General features: G+C 39.6%; 2 protein-coding genes across 8 annotated transcripts; one reads left to right on the forward strand and one right to left on the reverse strand.

Annotated features, from left to right (window-relative positions):
- Positions 1-768: 768 nt before the first annotated feature.
- On the reverse strand, positions 769-4,818 carry LOC103995384 (protein ETHYLENE-INSENSITIVE 3-like 1a). Of its 2 annotated transcripts, none has more exons than XM_009415956.3 (2): positions 4,510-4,818; positions 769-3,057 (listed from the first exon to the last, which is right to left on the reverse strand). In XM_009415956.3, exon 2 carries the CDS (start codon positions 3,010-3,012, stop codon positions 1,105-1,107), a length of 1,908 nt encoding a protein of 635 aa, XP_009414231.2. In that variant the 5' UTR covers positions 3,013-3,057; positions 4,510-4,818; the 3' UTR covers positions 769-1,104. The 2 variants fall into 2 exon arrangements, with proteins under 2 accessions (XP_009414231.2, XP_018686087.2); XM_018830542.2 differs by lacking the exon at positions 4,510-4,818 and adding an exon at positions 3,750-4,464.
- A 4,498-nt stretch (positions 4,819-9,316) lies between these two features.
- Positions 9,317-13,887, forward strand: LOC103995383 (ABSCISIC ACID-INSENSITIVE 5-like protein 2). 6 transcript variants are annotated; one of them, XM_018829907.2, is made up of 5 exons: positions 9,317-9,413; positions 9,694-9,756; positions 10,703-11,546; positions 11,693-11,764; positions 13,586-13,887. In XM_018829907.2, exons 3-5 carry the CDS (start codon positions 10,797-10,799, stop codon positions 13,664-13,666), a joined length of 903 nt encoding a protein of 300 aa, XP_018685452.2. In that variant the 5' UTR covers positions 9,317-9,413; positions 9,694-9,756; positions 10,703-10,796; the 3' UTR covers positions 13,667-13,887. The 6 variants fall into 6 exon arrangements, with proteins under 6 accessions (XP_018685452.2, XP_018685453.2, XP_065019792.1 ...); XM_018829908.2 differs by having other exon boundaries at positions 10,784-11,546; XM_065163716.1 differs by lacking the exons at positions 9,317-9,413; positions 9,694-9,756 and adding exons at positions 10,057-10,301; positions 10,370-10,523.
- The last annotated feature ends 754 nt before the right edge of the window (positions 13,888-14,641 follow it).

Raw genomic sequence — 14,641 nt, forward strand, 5'->3', positions numbered from 1 at the left:
ATCAATGACCAACTGGTCAGCCACTTGAAATCTCAGAAGCTTGTTTTACTGACAAGTAATTCTATTGTTCATAGGGTTAGCCCTCACCTTCCTGAGCATTTTCTTGCCTGGTGTGGAAATCATGTCCTCTCCTGATGTACTTGGCTTCTGGATGTAATCCACCATGGTCATCACCCAGTTTAAGAGCTTGTTGGAGGTGTTTCAGTACCCATCATGAATCAAGACTCTTTTGACCTCTGACTAGATGAGACTAGATGAGCATGAGTCGATGCATTAAGTGGATAAGAGTGTGATGCAATGAGTAGCACTTGAGCCAGGAAAGTGGAACACCAAGAAAACAAATGTAGAGAGGACATAAAACTGATGCATCATAGAAAGGCATTTCATCCTTGGATTTACCTGGCTGAGGTTAATCTCTAATGATCTTGATAAAACTGCAGGAAAAGGCCATAAATCTTATTCAACACAAAAATCATCTGCAAATTGTTTCAGAATAAATCTGATCAGTGACAAAGTCAAGCTCCAAAACTTGAAGACACCACTCTATATATACATAAAAGGAAAAACAGATGGTTTCTAAGCAAATATTGGATACAACAGTATCAACAATGTAGCATAGAAATATAATGGCAGATAAGAGACTCGTATGCCAACCAAGAAGATCCACCAAGCAAATATCTGGGCATGCCACACATCATACTCTGGAGATTAGAGATGTAACCAACACAAAAATCCAAAAAACACAGATATCTGAACAACAGCAAAACCTGTACTAATTAATCTAAATATAGATTTAAGATATGGTATGTCCATAATTACAAAGCAGTATGGGTTTACACTATCGACTGCCGGTCCCCATAAATATTGCAAACACCTACAACCTGAACATCTCATGAGACCGCATGGGGAACACACCCCAAAGGTACAAGGGATTAGTTCAGTAATCTGACAGGGAAATACGGGAAGCTTATTAAATACAGGAAGAACACCTGGACCCAAATACTAAGGTTTTCATACTTGGGTCTACTCCATTGTGTTTGGCAGAGTGCCTGGTTCCAACTCTCTCAAAGTTGATGTAGATTAGTTTGCTTCCTGTTTTTCTTCTCAGTAGAACCAGTTCAATGATTCAGACTTCTGCAATGGATCCCCCATCTCTCTTTGCAAAGTATCAGAATAGTTCATGGAATGCATATTGAAAGGACAAAAGCTGAAATCACCACTCAATCCATTGGGTTGGTCACCGAATTGCTGCTCAAATGGCATTATGTCCTCATGGAATAAGAACTGCTGCTGCTGCTGCACCAAGTTGTCAACTTCTTCAAACACATTGCCACCCAATCTAGTCCCTTGGGGAAAGTTGTCTTCCATCTGAATTCTAGGTTGAACAGAATTCATCATTTTCGACATACCTATGCCGCCCATATTCAAGTTCTTGTTAGCATTGACATTGTTGTCATAGAAACTCATCAGCTCATTGATTGATTTCTGACCATCGTAGGGAACACCAACATCAGATATGTCAACGGAATTGAGCCCTGATCCGAGTGAAGTTGGATCGAGTTGGGTGTTAAATGGCAAAGAGAAAATCGGTGGCTTGTTCCCTTTCATCTTGGGTCCACTAATTGCTGATCCGATGCCTTGAGGAATAGTGTTTTGATACTTACAGAGGTATTGGTGACTGTTTCTGGCATTCCTATCCAGAAAGCCATGCCGGAAATCACTATGTGGACATTGCACATTACCACAGGTATAGATTCGTTGGTTTTGCATTGATTCTGGCTCAGCAGCACCTCTTTTCTGAATAAATTCCATCTTAGTCTCTTCCTTCACAGAAGCAGTTATAACAGTCTTCTCGTTCTTTGCGGTGCTGCCCAGATCAAAAGCATTCACTTCAGCATGAGACTTGTGATTTACTGTATCCATGCTCTCACCATCATCAACACCTTCAACATCATATTCAATGCAGCTGCTACCAAGGGAGGTGGCTCCAGTGTTGCCACTACCAGACAATGGTGGAAAGCATGCATCAGGGTGCATCTTCATGTAGAAGTCCTCCTCCTGCTTGATAACAGCAAGCCATGTCGCGCTCTCTTTCGCAGTCATCTTGTCTTGGAGGCCCTTCGACTGCCTAACAAGCTTACGTATCTTTTCAATGTCAGGTGACATATGTTTGATTACGGCAGTCAAGACACTAACCTTCCATGCCTTTTTCAGATCATGGGGCTTCTTGTAGGGTGGTGGACCTTGGTCTTTGGGTATTTCCAGCTGAAGCCACCACTCCTCTCTCCCAGTTGGCCACCATGGTGGTGCAACTCCCTTCTCTAGCGGAAACCTTCGCTGAGGCGGGTTGCAGTGCTGCATAAGAGCTGACAAGAGAGAACCCAGTGTTGTGTCCTGAAGCTCCTGCAACGAATGAAGGCCTGCAGTCCCAGAGTTCATTTCGCCGTTGGACCCCAGGATGGCAGTATCAGCCTGATACTTGGCGATAGCTGCAGGTCCATTCCGGTCAAACCTAACCTTTTCTTTCCACCAACCCCTGAAATTATCAGAGGCACCACTTACAGGCTTTCCTTTCTCTGGAATTATACCATAAACAAAGCCCTGGGCATTGCACACTTCCATCATCTTTAGCATGTACTTAAGGATCCCATCTTGGGCACGAGACATCGTCTTTCGGCGGGCTTGTTCCTGGGACTGACGCTGCTTTGCAGAGTCAACTTGCTCTTTGTTTTTGTTCTGCTGTTGTTCCTTTAAGCGCTTCAGCCGCATCCTATCTCTCCACATACGACGTTCGAGCTCTTCTATGTCAACATCTTCATCACTCTCTTCATCAGCAGCATCAGAGAAGTTCTCCTGTGGTGGTTCGCTAAGATATTTCTCTCCCGTTCGTTCACCCATCGAAGGCGGATGGGTGGATCCACAGCAGAAACTTTTCTCGTCCGAGGAGAAAATTTGCTTGTAATTAGGACATCCAGAATTAACCGTGCCTTCCATTAGTAGCCCACCCATCATTGATAGCAGCACCGATATATCTACTCAAAAGTAAAAATCACTCTCCTGCGAACATAACCATTAAATATCAGAATTAGAATATGAAAATCATGATGTCAAAAACTTTCTTATCATAAATTTCATAATGTGGTCAACACAACAATTCAATACAAAGAGGACGAATTCTCTTTAAATCAATGACTACAGTTAAATTAACTAAAAATACAAACAAAAATTATAGGCAAAGCGATCAGACCAATCAACAAATAACCAACCACCAACTCTTAGTAGATAAAACTAGCAGTGAAACAAGGGAACAAAGTTAAACAAAGTCCCACAAATATTCCAGTGGTTGGTAAAGAAGAAGTTGCAATGCATGAAGACCATAATATGATCCAGAAAAGCAAATTGAAACAAATACGATTATGAGTACCAACATGAATCCGAGTAATCCCAGAGAAGAAAAATCATATAAAATAGAAAAGCAAAATCAGAAAGTAGTAAATAGGAATGACTTCTCTTCCCACTTAAATAACAAGCAACTCGGGTTCTTGATCTTTAAATGAGCAGCTCATCCCAATCTCACAAAGACAGAGAACAGTTGACATGTACATCAGATCCTAACATGGCAAATGGAACAGAAATAGTAATAAAACTCCATCCCTATTCCCCATTGAATGAAGAGGACAAAGAATAGGAAAGCAACAGATGCCCCCATGAGGTTCACTAATCCAAAATGGAAGCTTAATTAAACGCACCGCATCAAAATTTGGGGAAACGATCCATCATCAAAAGCATCCAAATTTGAAACCCTTGCTGATGAATTTGACTAAGCGAGAAATAGGATGACATCGACAGCCGGCCGGCAAATTAGACTGCTGATCTGATCATATGACTTTGCAGAGGCGCAAAGCAGAAGGGACGACGAATCCGTAAATAATTGATGATCTAATTAAGACGAACTCACCGAGCAAATTCCGAAACTAATAGGTTTTCATGCACAAATATCTCGTTTCTAATACCGAAACATCGGCCTTAACTTAGAACACGCGGTACCAATTGAACTCAATCGTAGTTTATTGGAAATAACGCTGGGTTTCGAGAGGAAACAGCAAATCCAGAACGAAGCGGACCAAAAGAAGGTTTTGGGGGCAATTGAAAAGGCGGAAGAGAAGACGCAAGCGAAGAACAACAACAATTTATGTAGTAAGTGCAAGGAGGCCCGATCGAAAAGATTCTACAAAGAAAATGAAGCCTTTGGAAGTGATGGGAGCTTTTACTCTGTATCACGATATAGGATCTTTGACGCTGCCATGAAAGCTACCAAACCCACTTCCAATCCAACAAGAAATTAAATTAAACAAAAGAAGAAAAGGAAAAAAAAAAGGACCAGATCAATCAACAGTGTGGGAGATGGGAACACAGAACAAGAAAGCCACACTGATCAACGAATTATTAGGCAGAAAGTAAAGTAAAGGAGGCGCCTTTACAAGGGAGGAGAAGGCAAAAAAATCGCACCTTTTATCGGATTCTTCGCTCCTTCACGAGATCAGACTCTCCTTTCCTTACAGCCGACACGCCGAGAAGGAAACCGATATCAGATTCACGAGCAAGGAAGAAGACGAGGGGGGTCAAAGGCCGCCAGAAGGAGACGAGGTTAAATCGAAAGGACGAAGAGAACGACCAGGCTCAGGCTCAGGCTCATGCTTCTTCGTCCCGCTTCGCTTCTCGGGGTTGCAGTTTGGGGTCAGGTGAAGAGAAGTCGTCAAAAGGCGCACGCCAAGCTACCGCGGAGCCGCGGAGGTGTGGCAATAAAGGCTACGGAGAGAGACACAGTGAGAGAGAGAGAGAGAGGAGACGCCAGCGGACTAATCGCGTCTCGATCGTGTCACTTGTCGTTGCTTCCCAGCTGTCAGGTGCCCGCGGCTTCCCGGAGGGTTCCCGAGTCGTAACGCACCCAATGCATTTACCCTTTTACCCTCCTCTTTTTGGATTACTCCAAACGTAGCGCCCAATACATACATGAGAATAAATTCTCATTCAAAAAAATAAAAATTAATTTTTAATCCATTTCTAAAACTTAATTTTGTATTTATTATATATATGTAAAGGAAATTATTTTTATAAAAGCAGAAAAATGGGGAGAAAAATAAAAAGAAAAAGAAAAAGACAGGCCGCGGGGATTTGCTTAACGTGGTCATAAGATCAAATCATAAAGGCTTTTTAGTCATTTGATATGTTCGTAAAAAACAAAAATAAATAAATATATATATAATATTGACTCGTTTGCTATTTAATGTAGTCTACGTTGGACGGATTCCTAAATACGTAGCCGCCGCATCGTTTCCCCCACGTGCGTTTTCCTCTCCGACACAGTACTTTAGGAAGGATTGATTACACTAATTAACACGATTTCTATTATATTCTTTGAAGGTGTATTTTTTGAAGGATTTATTACACCTTCATAAATACAACTTTTTCTACATTTTATCCCATTTTTTAAACATAATAAAACCCTTCTAACTTTCTAATTAAAATTTAATTTTTGAAGGACATTTTGATGTCTTATGGTAAGATCTTAGACTCAAATCCTACACACCACTTACTCTGAATAATAATAATAATAATATATAATTTATTTGTGTATATGTGTGTACTAAAATCTTTAATTTTAATAGGGAATCAGATCTAATTGTCATTATGTATTGCTTCCTATACTGTTTCTCTCTTTTATTTCCAAATTTAATGCTGTTGTTTTTACTCTGTGGTGGAGACTTAAAATAAGATTGATGGATTATTTACATGTTTATTATATGGTGATGAATCTTATTTTTCATATATAAAAAATAAATAATAAATTATACTAGATTTAATCTAAGAAAAAGATAATAAAAAATATTGGGTATTCACATGTTTGGTTGGGATTAAATAGTGAATTAAGTTATGTTTTTGTACCAAATCCAAGTTAAATGATAAAATTTAATTTTTAAATCTTAAATTAATAAGTAAAGTGGAAAAATACAAAGTAATGTGACACATGTGAATAATACAACTCCAAACCTTTTTGTTTTCTTACTTCAACAGGATTCATATATTTTAAAAAAAATTATTTTACAAATTCAGGAATTTGGCATGGAATGCAAAGATGACATGATGTTGTGTAAGAGATTAGGTTGCTCACTAAAAAATGATAGGGCCAAATCATCCACTATGATCATACTCATCCACATTGCTTGCTATCTTAGTATATACACTCCTTGTAATATGATATGTACATATATTCTTTGAACCATTCCACAGCATATGTAGTGACAGGTGAAATATCAACTGATCAAGGTTGACTTTCATTTGTATCACATGTATCAATTCACTAACTTACAAAGAGGAGAAGCCAACATGGACCAAAACTCTAATTGGACACAAGCAACAACTAGGCATTGACAAGCAAAAGATTGATCCCTTGGAACAATGAAATCCAATTATAGTTTATATCAACATGGTCACAAACAACAAGTTCTTTTAGTTCCAAATAGATTAGGAGTTAAGAATGTTTAACTAAAATAGTTAATATTCTCTCTTCTTTAATATTAAGTTTTTTAGTGGAAATTAGATTGAAATTTTAGTTTACAATGGACATTTATGAATTTTTTTTTACACATAAATATTTAGCACCACAAAATATAAAATTTTCAAGAGTAATGAAACATTTTAAATTTTGCTACTATATGTGATGATAATCCATTATAAAATTAGCTGATTTTATGAAAATACAAGTAGATATATAAATATGTTATCCTAAGATGAAATCTCACTCCTCAACCTAAAATAAATGAATCCAGAAAAAATAAAAAAAATGATCCAAGATCAAAATACAAAGTAGTTCAAAATTTTCAAGATGTGAAACTAAGAGATCATGTATCATTTATAAGGTAAAGGACATGAGAGAGAGAGAGAGAGAGAGAGAGAGAGAGAGAGGCTGTGAATTGTGAGGGATTGGATGTCAACTTATCTTGGGCTGGACTACATTTTTGCATTTGGGCTCCACAGACTTGAACTATATTGAATCCAATATAGCAACAAAAGGAGACTGACTTGTATGACTAACCTCACTATAGCAGTTTCCTAAACATAAGAAAACTGTCAATCTATTTGAAAGTAGCTTCTTACTTACAAAGTTTGTTTCAGTTCACCAAGAATTAAATCTAGATTTAATTATATATTTGGAGAAAAGAAACTTCTATTTGAGTAAACATAGTTGGATTGAGATGATGTAGATATGAAGGATGCTTCATGTTGTCTAAAAGCAGCTAATAATTTGAACAGTGAAACATTGGAGAGAAATGTTGCTGGAGTTCCAAAATCTTTGCAGAAGCATGAGACAGAATTTCTGCAAGTAGTCCAGAAGGTGTAGATTTTGTGAAACTTTGAGATTGATGGGAACAATTACTACTCAGGAGAAAGTGCTGAACATTTAGATTTTCTATTTGCTGGGTTGAAGCAACTAATGATGAATGAAGACTGATAAAAATCTTGATATCTTGATTTTAGGAGTTTCTGAATGGAAAATGCTACTGGAGGTTATTTTCAAGAACTTCCTTCTCTTCATCAGTTTCAATTCTTAGAACAACTTAAATCTATTTGAAAGGAGAATAAAGTTCTTGATCTATAACCCTTTTGTTGGCAAAACCTTTCCTAGACTGCTATCTCGGTCAGTGTTGAGGTCTGACATAGTTCATGCACTCCAGCTTAATCCATGTTATTCTCCATTTTGTGCAGATAACAATCCACTCAAGTACATGAAGGAGAATAAAGGTCTTGTTCTCTAACCTTTTTTGTTGCCAAAGCAATTGCTAGACTGCTTGAGTGCAATTATAGCAGCTACCAGTATTGATTTCTGCTATAGTTAATTCACTGCTTTGTTCTTTGCATTGCTTATTTCATTGGGATATCAGCATTGCAACTATCAAGAGTGTCTTGCAGTGCAACGACAGTTTCCCTTGGAAATGGATAAAGAAGACCACCTGCAACCACTCATGAGTCATCTTAAGGATCCTTGCTGCTGCTCTTTATTCACCTTGATCTCCTTGTCTTGGCACACAAGCCTTGGTTCATGCATCTCTTCTGCAAGCTCCTTATCAGCATTTTCACTCACCCAGTTGAGCAAGTTTCAGCCAAGCCAGATCTGAAGTACCCTCATTGGAACTTGAATCCTTATCCTTGACCTTGACCTGTCTCACATCAGGTTAATGTTTTGCAAACACAATAATGCAGATTTCCACACACTTGTAGCATTCCACAGGCAGTCTTTGTTTCCCCAATGTTCTACTTTATTGCAAGTGCCTAGCTGTGTGTAGTAATATATTTATTACACAGGTTGATGGAATTCTACACCCATGTTGTGGCCTCATGAAATTAAATGAAAGGTGCTCAAGGAGGTATCCAATTTCTCATTGGTGGAGAACTTTAAGTAAAGGGATATCTTGCAAAAGGCTGGGGAAAGAGGGAGGGCTTTATTCTTGATGCAGCACACTCATGAACAGTATCTAGCTTGTCCCCTTCTCATGGTCTCAGCTCAGGATGGAGATTCTTGGCACACAACTTTATGCTGATTGAACAGATTGAATGATAAAAAAAACAAGGGAGGGCTTGGCATTCTGATTAAGATAACTTGGAATTCCTATCTTTAATCCTTGCATCATTCTCTGCTTAGGACATAAAGAAGTGGGGGGAGGGAGATGGCCATCATCATATGCCACCTTCCTTGTTCCCCTTTTCCCCCAAGCTAAACCAATCTCCACCACCTTCCATGACATGCTTTTGTAAGCAAATCTTGATGTGACACATGGCTTATCTCCCACCATTTTTAACTCTCACTTGTAGTATACTGGCATTCCAATGAATTGTCTATGGATCCGAGTGCTGCTCACTCTGATTAGACTTCTGCCTAATAGCAAGTCTGCAGGTGGCAACACACGTATGCATATACAAGGAATTTGGATTGTGTTAAGTGACATATAAATCTCTTAATAATCATGTAATTATTGATTCAACCCCTGCTGTTTATCACTCTGTTGACTATTTCATGTGCCAATATATACTTTTAGTTGAATTGTTCTTCTTTAATTCCATCTAGTATGAGGATTGATTGATTGATTGATGGTTAATCAAAAGACATAAGGATTATTTTTGTAATAACCCTTTTTATGGTTTGGACATTTGGAGAATTAGCAGATAAGTACTGGTGACAACAGCTATCAACTTCATCCCTCAGATATATGTATATATATACATGACAGTGACACCTTAGAGCTCCACCAAGAGCTACAGCAGCTGTTTCTTGAAACCATGCTGTCACCACAACTAAAACAACTTCCCTGAAGGACCAACATCCATGAGAGCTTCAATGCAAAGTCCAGTTTGTGGTAATGGCATGGAATCAAATCATCCTGCATGGTTTTGTCAATGTTATAGTTTCTGTGATTAGTATAGTACAAAATGCAGTGTCATATATTTGTAGTACTCCATTCTTTTCACCTTCCTAGGATGACTCCTGTGAGTTTCCTATGTCAGCCAATTTAGAATGATTAGAACACAACATTTTGTGGTCCCTTGCATAGAAAATTTGGAGACTTTGAATTACTCTTTTCCTCCTGCATCAAACACTCCAATTTTTTTTCTTGAAAGTGCTCTCTTTTGCATCAGATACATGAACAAGAAGAAAAATATTTGAGGTTTGAAGAGCAGCAGCTGGAACTTCTGAATCTTGTAAGTCCATTTCTTAGCAGTACATTTGTGTGTGGTGAAACAATGATCAGCAACAATCAGATCAGTGCCTTTGTTTCTTGACATGGAAGTCATTATGCTTTAAATGCAGCTTGGTTGAGATTTTTTTTGGCCAAGTCCTGTTGCATAAAGCCATATCTTGACCTGGGGAACTGTTTTATGCCCTCAAGCTTGGTAAAATATTTGATGTACCAAATATGAATCCTTATTTTGTCCTCAGTAAAGGAAATATTTTTCCTCATACCTATTCCAAAAAAAGATCCGACTTTTCTTTAAGTTCTTGTTGTGAGATTTATGCACCACTAAATCATGGGATATTCTTCTGGGAAACAAAGCACAAGTCCACCATCATATGTTCAGACATTGTCACCCACCATACACAGATGCATAAAGGCCAAGAACCTAGACTTCCTCACATCAGGTCCTCACTCTTGGGACTCTCTCCACAGCTTGCCAGTTGCCAGGTGTGTTGCTTCCTTGAGGACATGGAGGCTGCAGCTGATAGACTTTGATCTGGTCCCCAGCAGGTTGGGAGGTAGAAGTACCATAGGGTTGCTTTACTCATGCTCAGCTGCTTGGCTTGATTCCTCTGCAGATGTTTTTGAGCTGAGGGAGTTTGCTATCACTGACAAAAGAGATCTTCTGTGGCTGTGCATCCTCTGCAAAACAATTCCAGATTTCTTTTTGGTCATGCATGCTTGCAACTCCCAACTACCTTTTCAGAAAGAACTGTTAGAGATTTGATTAAGGTTTAATCTTCTTTCCCCTGGACAATTCTTTTAAGATGTTCTTGGGGTGGTAACCTGAGAGGTTTCTTGAAGTTGCCTTTCTCCGTTGGAACTGATGAAACCATTCATCCTTTCTCTGTCTTCTATTTCCATGCATTGCACTATTCGTTTTGCTTTCCTTCATTTTTGTTCGCTTGCAGTGCAGGCTTAGGAATGTTGCATGAATCCTTCTGTTGGAGTGGGTGAGAGATGAGCAGTAGTAATCTTGTGCGTTTCGGCAGGAAGAACAGGTAAATGGGCACGACAATGGCGACGCAGGGAGTCGGAGGAAGGCAGCAGTCGCAGGTCCAAAGCTTGGCCAGGCAAGGGTCCATCTACAGCCTCACCCTCAACGAGGTCCAGAGCCACTTGGGCGAGCCCCTGCACAGCATGAACCTCGATGAGCTCCTCAGGAGCGTGTTCCCGAGCGAGGGGCACCAGTCCTCGGGAGCTGACGCTGGTGGTGGCCATGGCGCCCAGGACCCGCGCCTTCACCGCGAGGGGAGCGTCACCATGCCGCGTGTTCTGAGCAAGAAGACGATCGACGAGGTGTGGCGGCACATCCAACAAGGGCAGAAGGAGGCCGAGGAGGGCATCAGGGACTACGGACAGCAGTCCACTCTGGGGGAGATGACCCTTGAGGCCTTCTTGTCGAAGGCTGGGATAGTCACAGAGGTAGCTGATGGGAGCCGAAGCAGTGAGATCGGCAACGTAGGTTTCATGCCGAGGTCGCAATGGTTACAGCAGTATCATCAACGCCAACATCAACAGGCGCAACAGAGCATTGCGGGAGCTTATGGTGGTCGGCAGCTGCCCCAACCTTTGGCCATAGTTGATGCAGTGTATCACGAGGGGGAAGGAGCTAATTCATCCCCATTCAATCCGCAGACGCCAAGGAGGAAGAGAGGGCCTGTGGAGGACATGGCGAAGAAGACGGTCGAGAGAAGGCAGAAAAGAATGATCAAGAACCGGGAGTCAGCAGCCCGTTCACGAGCTAGGAAGCAGGCAAGCTCAATTGATGTTCTTGTTCGGTTGATACTGGTGTCGATCTTTGTTCTACCTGCTGTTCTAAGACAATTAATTGACTCTATCTTGTTCATTTCTTCTTGATGCATGCATCTTAACAGCAATTCTGTGTTCTCTATGCACAGGCTTACACCAATGAGCTGGAGAATAAGGTTTCCAGACTTGAAGAAGAGAATCAGAGGTTGAGACAGCAAAGGGTACTTTCAATCTTTTACCTCAGCCTTTTTTTTATTGATGAAGTTTGTGATAATAGATGTGTGCAGAAATCCTATCATTATCTTGCTACCTACTTCTTTGATTACATAGTTCATCTTCATCAATTAAATTAGCAGAATCATAATCTTCAATCAACTATAAAGCAAGCAGGACTTTAGGTATCGAAAAATATGTTGTAGATAGTATTCTCCTTTCGATATCATCAATTTTGAAAGTTTAAGCCTTATTAAGTAATGCTTAGCTAAAAGGAAAGCTTATTTTGCTACTGAGGTTATAATAGGGGCCACAAAATGGGTTTAGAAGTGATCCTCTACTGTTCTGTAAAATGAAGAGAGAGAAAAGACTGAGGGAGGAAGCTAATGGTGTGAAACAAGATTTAGTAACCTTGAGTTTGTTCCTGTGTTAGATTACTGCAGACAGACTGGAAAAACATCGAAAAAATAATATCTGCTTTATAAAAGGACTTTAGTCAGACAAGCTGTATGTATCTGATACTCGTTAATACAAAGCATAAAAGGACTATAACTGGTTCTGCTCAAACTCCCAGCAACATTTTGCTTGGCAATTTTTGGAAAGTCATATGATCAAATTGAATGAAAAGAAGGGTCTTGTTTTAGAATGTAGATTTGCAACAAAAATTCGCGCTTGTTCCAGTTGGTCATTCAGTACATCTATTAAGTTTTTCAAAAGTTTAAGAACTTTTCTCTAGGAAATTTAGGTTTTGAACTTGCTGCTGATTTTTAGTCCTTGATGGATTTATCAATCTATTTCACTTCTAGGGTATTCTTGATGAAGAAATTTGTCATGAAGTTACAGTTTGGTGTCATCAATTCTTCCAGTGGACTGATCTAACTCCAGATAGCCATGATTTTGATTGTTGCAGATTTCTTCTATTGTGTTCTTCCGCATTATGTTACTTTTCCCTGCTCCCACTTTCTCTGTAATTTTCTCAGTTGCTGGCTTTCCTTGTCGATAGGCCATATTTGCTGCATTGATCTTAACATGCCATTATTTTTCTAGTGTTTCTTTTTTCTTTCCCAAGCTAGGTATCAGTTTACTGTTAATCGAGAAAAATTCAAATGATTGATTGATTTATGATTTGCTACTAATCCGATAGTTTCATGTAGCAATTACTGCCTAATTGGTTTTCATTTTAACACTTGATCTTACATAAATGCATTATTCATACACCTTCGTATCAAACAAATGGTTAGCAGGAGCTGTGATTAAGTTACGACGAAATGCCAGATTATGGAAACTCTTAGCATCAATGTTATGTCGTAAATGTCATATATATTATTAAAATGTAGAAGGACAGGAAGGTTGTGGATAGACAGTTCTACGATTTGGTGCTTTTGTTGGAAACATAAAATTCATTGATGATCTCAAAAGAAGGATATCTGATTAGGAACTAATAAAAGAAAAGAAAAGACACTTTGTGATCAAGCAGAGTGGATGTTAAGTTTGAACTCTATAGTAGTATATATGTTGTCTATCAGTTGAAAAGAAATGGATTCTGATCTGAAATGTTCAGAGAGCTTTCTTTGCAGTAAATGGTCACAAACATTTCCACTGAGAAACAACAAGAATTAATGAAAAGATCTTATCTAAGTCTCGTATATCTCTGTTTCCCTACAGGTATCAATTATGTACATTTCTTAAGTATCGATCAGTGTCACTGAATTGTATATACATTTATCATTCAGTGAAAAGTGTTGCCTTTCTTCATCCAAAGTGAACTCTCTGCAACTTAAATCTGCGCATTGCCATGGCGGTTGATCCCTGTTTTTGCTTGACTGCAGGAGCTAGAAGCTATGATACACCACATCCCCCAGCCCGAGCCGAAGCATCAACTGCGTCGAACAAGTTCAGCCCTTTTCTGATCTACCGATAAATTTGCGCGGTTTGGTGTCTTAACAAGTTTTGTATCAGGAACATTTGCTTGCATGTTGATTGGGCTCCAGGATTCATATGAACAGAGTAGGAGCTCAGCAGTCTGCTGTTGTTGCTGCTGCTTCTGTTCCAAGGTTTCACTCTGCAACTTATTTGCAATATAATGAACACAAGAGTGGTGTGGTAGGTATCACATCTCTCTTTTGCCTTCTGTGTTGCATTCTAGTGCTGCAGTTCATGTTTTGCTTGCTGAGATCCATTTGACTCAAAAATGCATATAAGTTTATGTCAATCTAATAAAATATGTTTATTAAAATATATTTAATTAATTATTCAATTTTATAAATTATTATATTTAATTTATTAATTTTATTTTCTTACTTTCTCAACAAAAAAATCCTTCAAATTCCTTCGAATTCCAAAAGGATACAAAGATAGCTTAGAACATCTAACCCAAACAAGTTGACTTTTATTGCCTAAGGTCAACGGCCATCAGATGGGTGACGGAAACATGCAAGTAAAGCCATTGATGTGCCGTGAAGCTCCACATCAGTGTCTTCCATCTCCCATTGCTACGGTGACGCCGTCTCGTGCAGTACCACGGTGTCCCGGCACAGAGGGCACGCAGCCTTCCCCAACATGACCCACCGGTCCAAGTAACGCCGGTGGAACAGATGCCCGCATCTGAGTTCTGTGATCTCTTCGCCTTCTCCCATGTCCGACAAGCAGACCACGCACTCGATCACCTCATTTGGCCCCGCCGTTGCCGACGTTAAGCGATCGACGTCACGTAGATGATCTGGAACCGATCTCGGGGTTGCTGATCCCGGCGGCGACGTTAAGTGATCACGTGCTTGCAGCCTTTTTGATTGCCAGAAGAAGAAGATCTTGAACGAGAAAGAAGGAAAAGTGGAACAGAAGAAGTGAGAGGAGGGAGATATGGAGACATATCAGTATGTCCATGA

Source organism: Musa acuminata, chromosome BXJ3-8, assembly GCF_036884655.1.
Source record: "Musa acuminata AAA Group cultivar baxijiao chromosome BXJ3-8, Cavendish_Baxijiao_AAA, whole genome shotgun sequence".
In the NCBI taxonomy this organism is placed as follows: Eukaryota; Viridiplantae; Streptophyta; class Magnoliopsida; order Zingiberales; family Musaceae; genus Musa; species Musa acuminata.

What these genes read in the sequence shown, in the direction of transcription:
- LOC103995384 (XM_009415956.3), bottom strand. Translation starts at nt 3,012, where the DNA reads ATGATGGGTGGGCTACTAATGGAAGGCACGGTTAATTCTGGATGTCCT.
- LOC103995383 (XM_018829907.2), top strand. Translation starts at nt 10,797, where the DNA reads ATGGGCACGACAATGGCGACGCAGGGAGTCGGAGGAAGGCAGCAGTCG. An exon ending in GTTCACGAGCTAGGAAGCAG is followed by an intron (nt 11,547 to 11,692) that starts GCAAGCTCAATT and finishes CTCTATGCACAG; the next exon opens with GCTTACACCAATGAGCTGGA. An exon ending in AGAGGTTGAGACAGCAAAGG is followed by an intron (nt 11,765 to 13,585) that starts GTACTTTCAATC and finishes GCTTGACTGCAG; the next exon opens with GAGCTAGAAGCTATGATACA.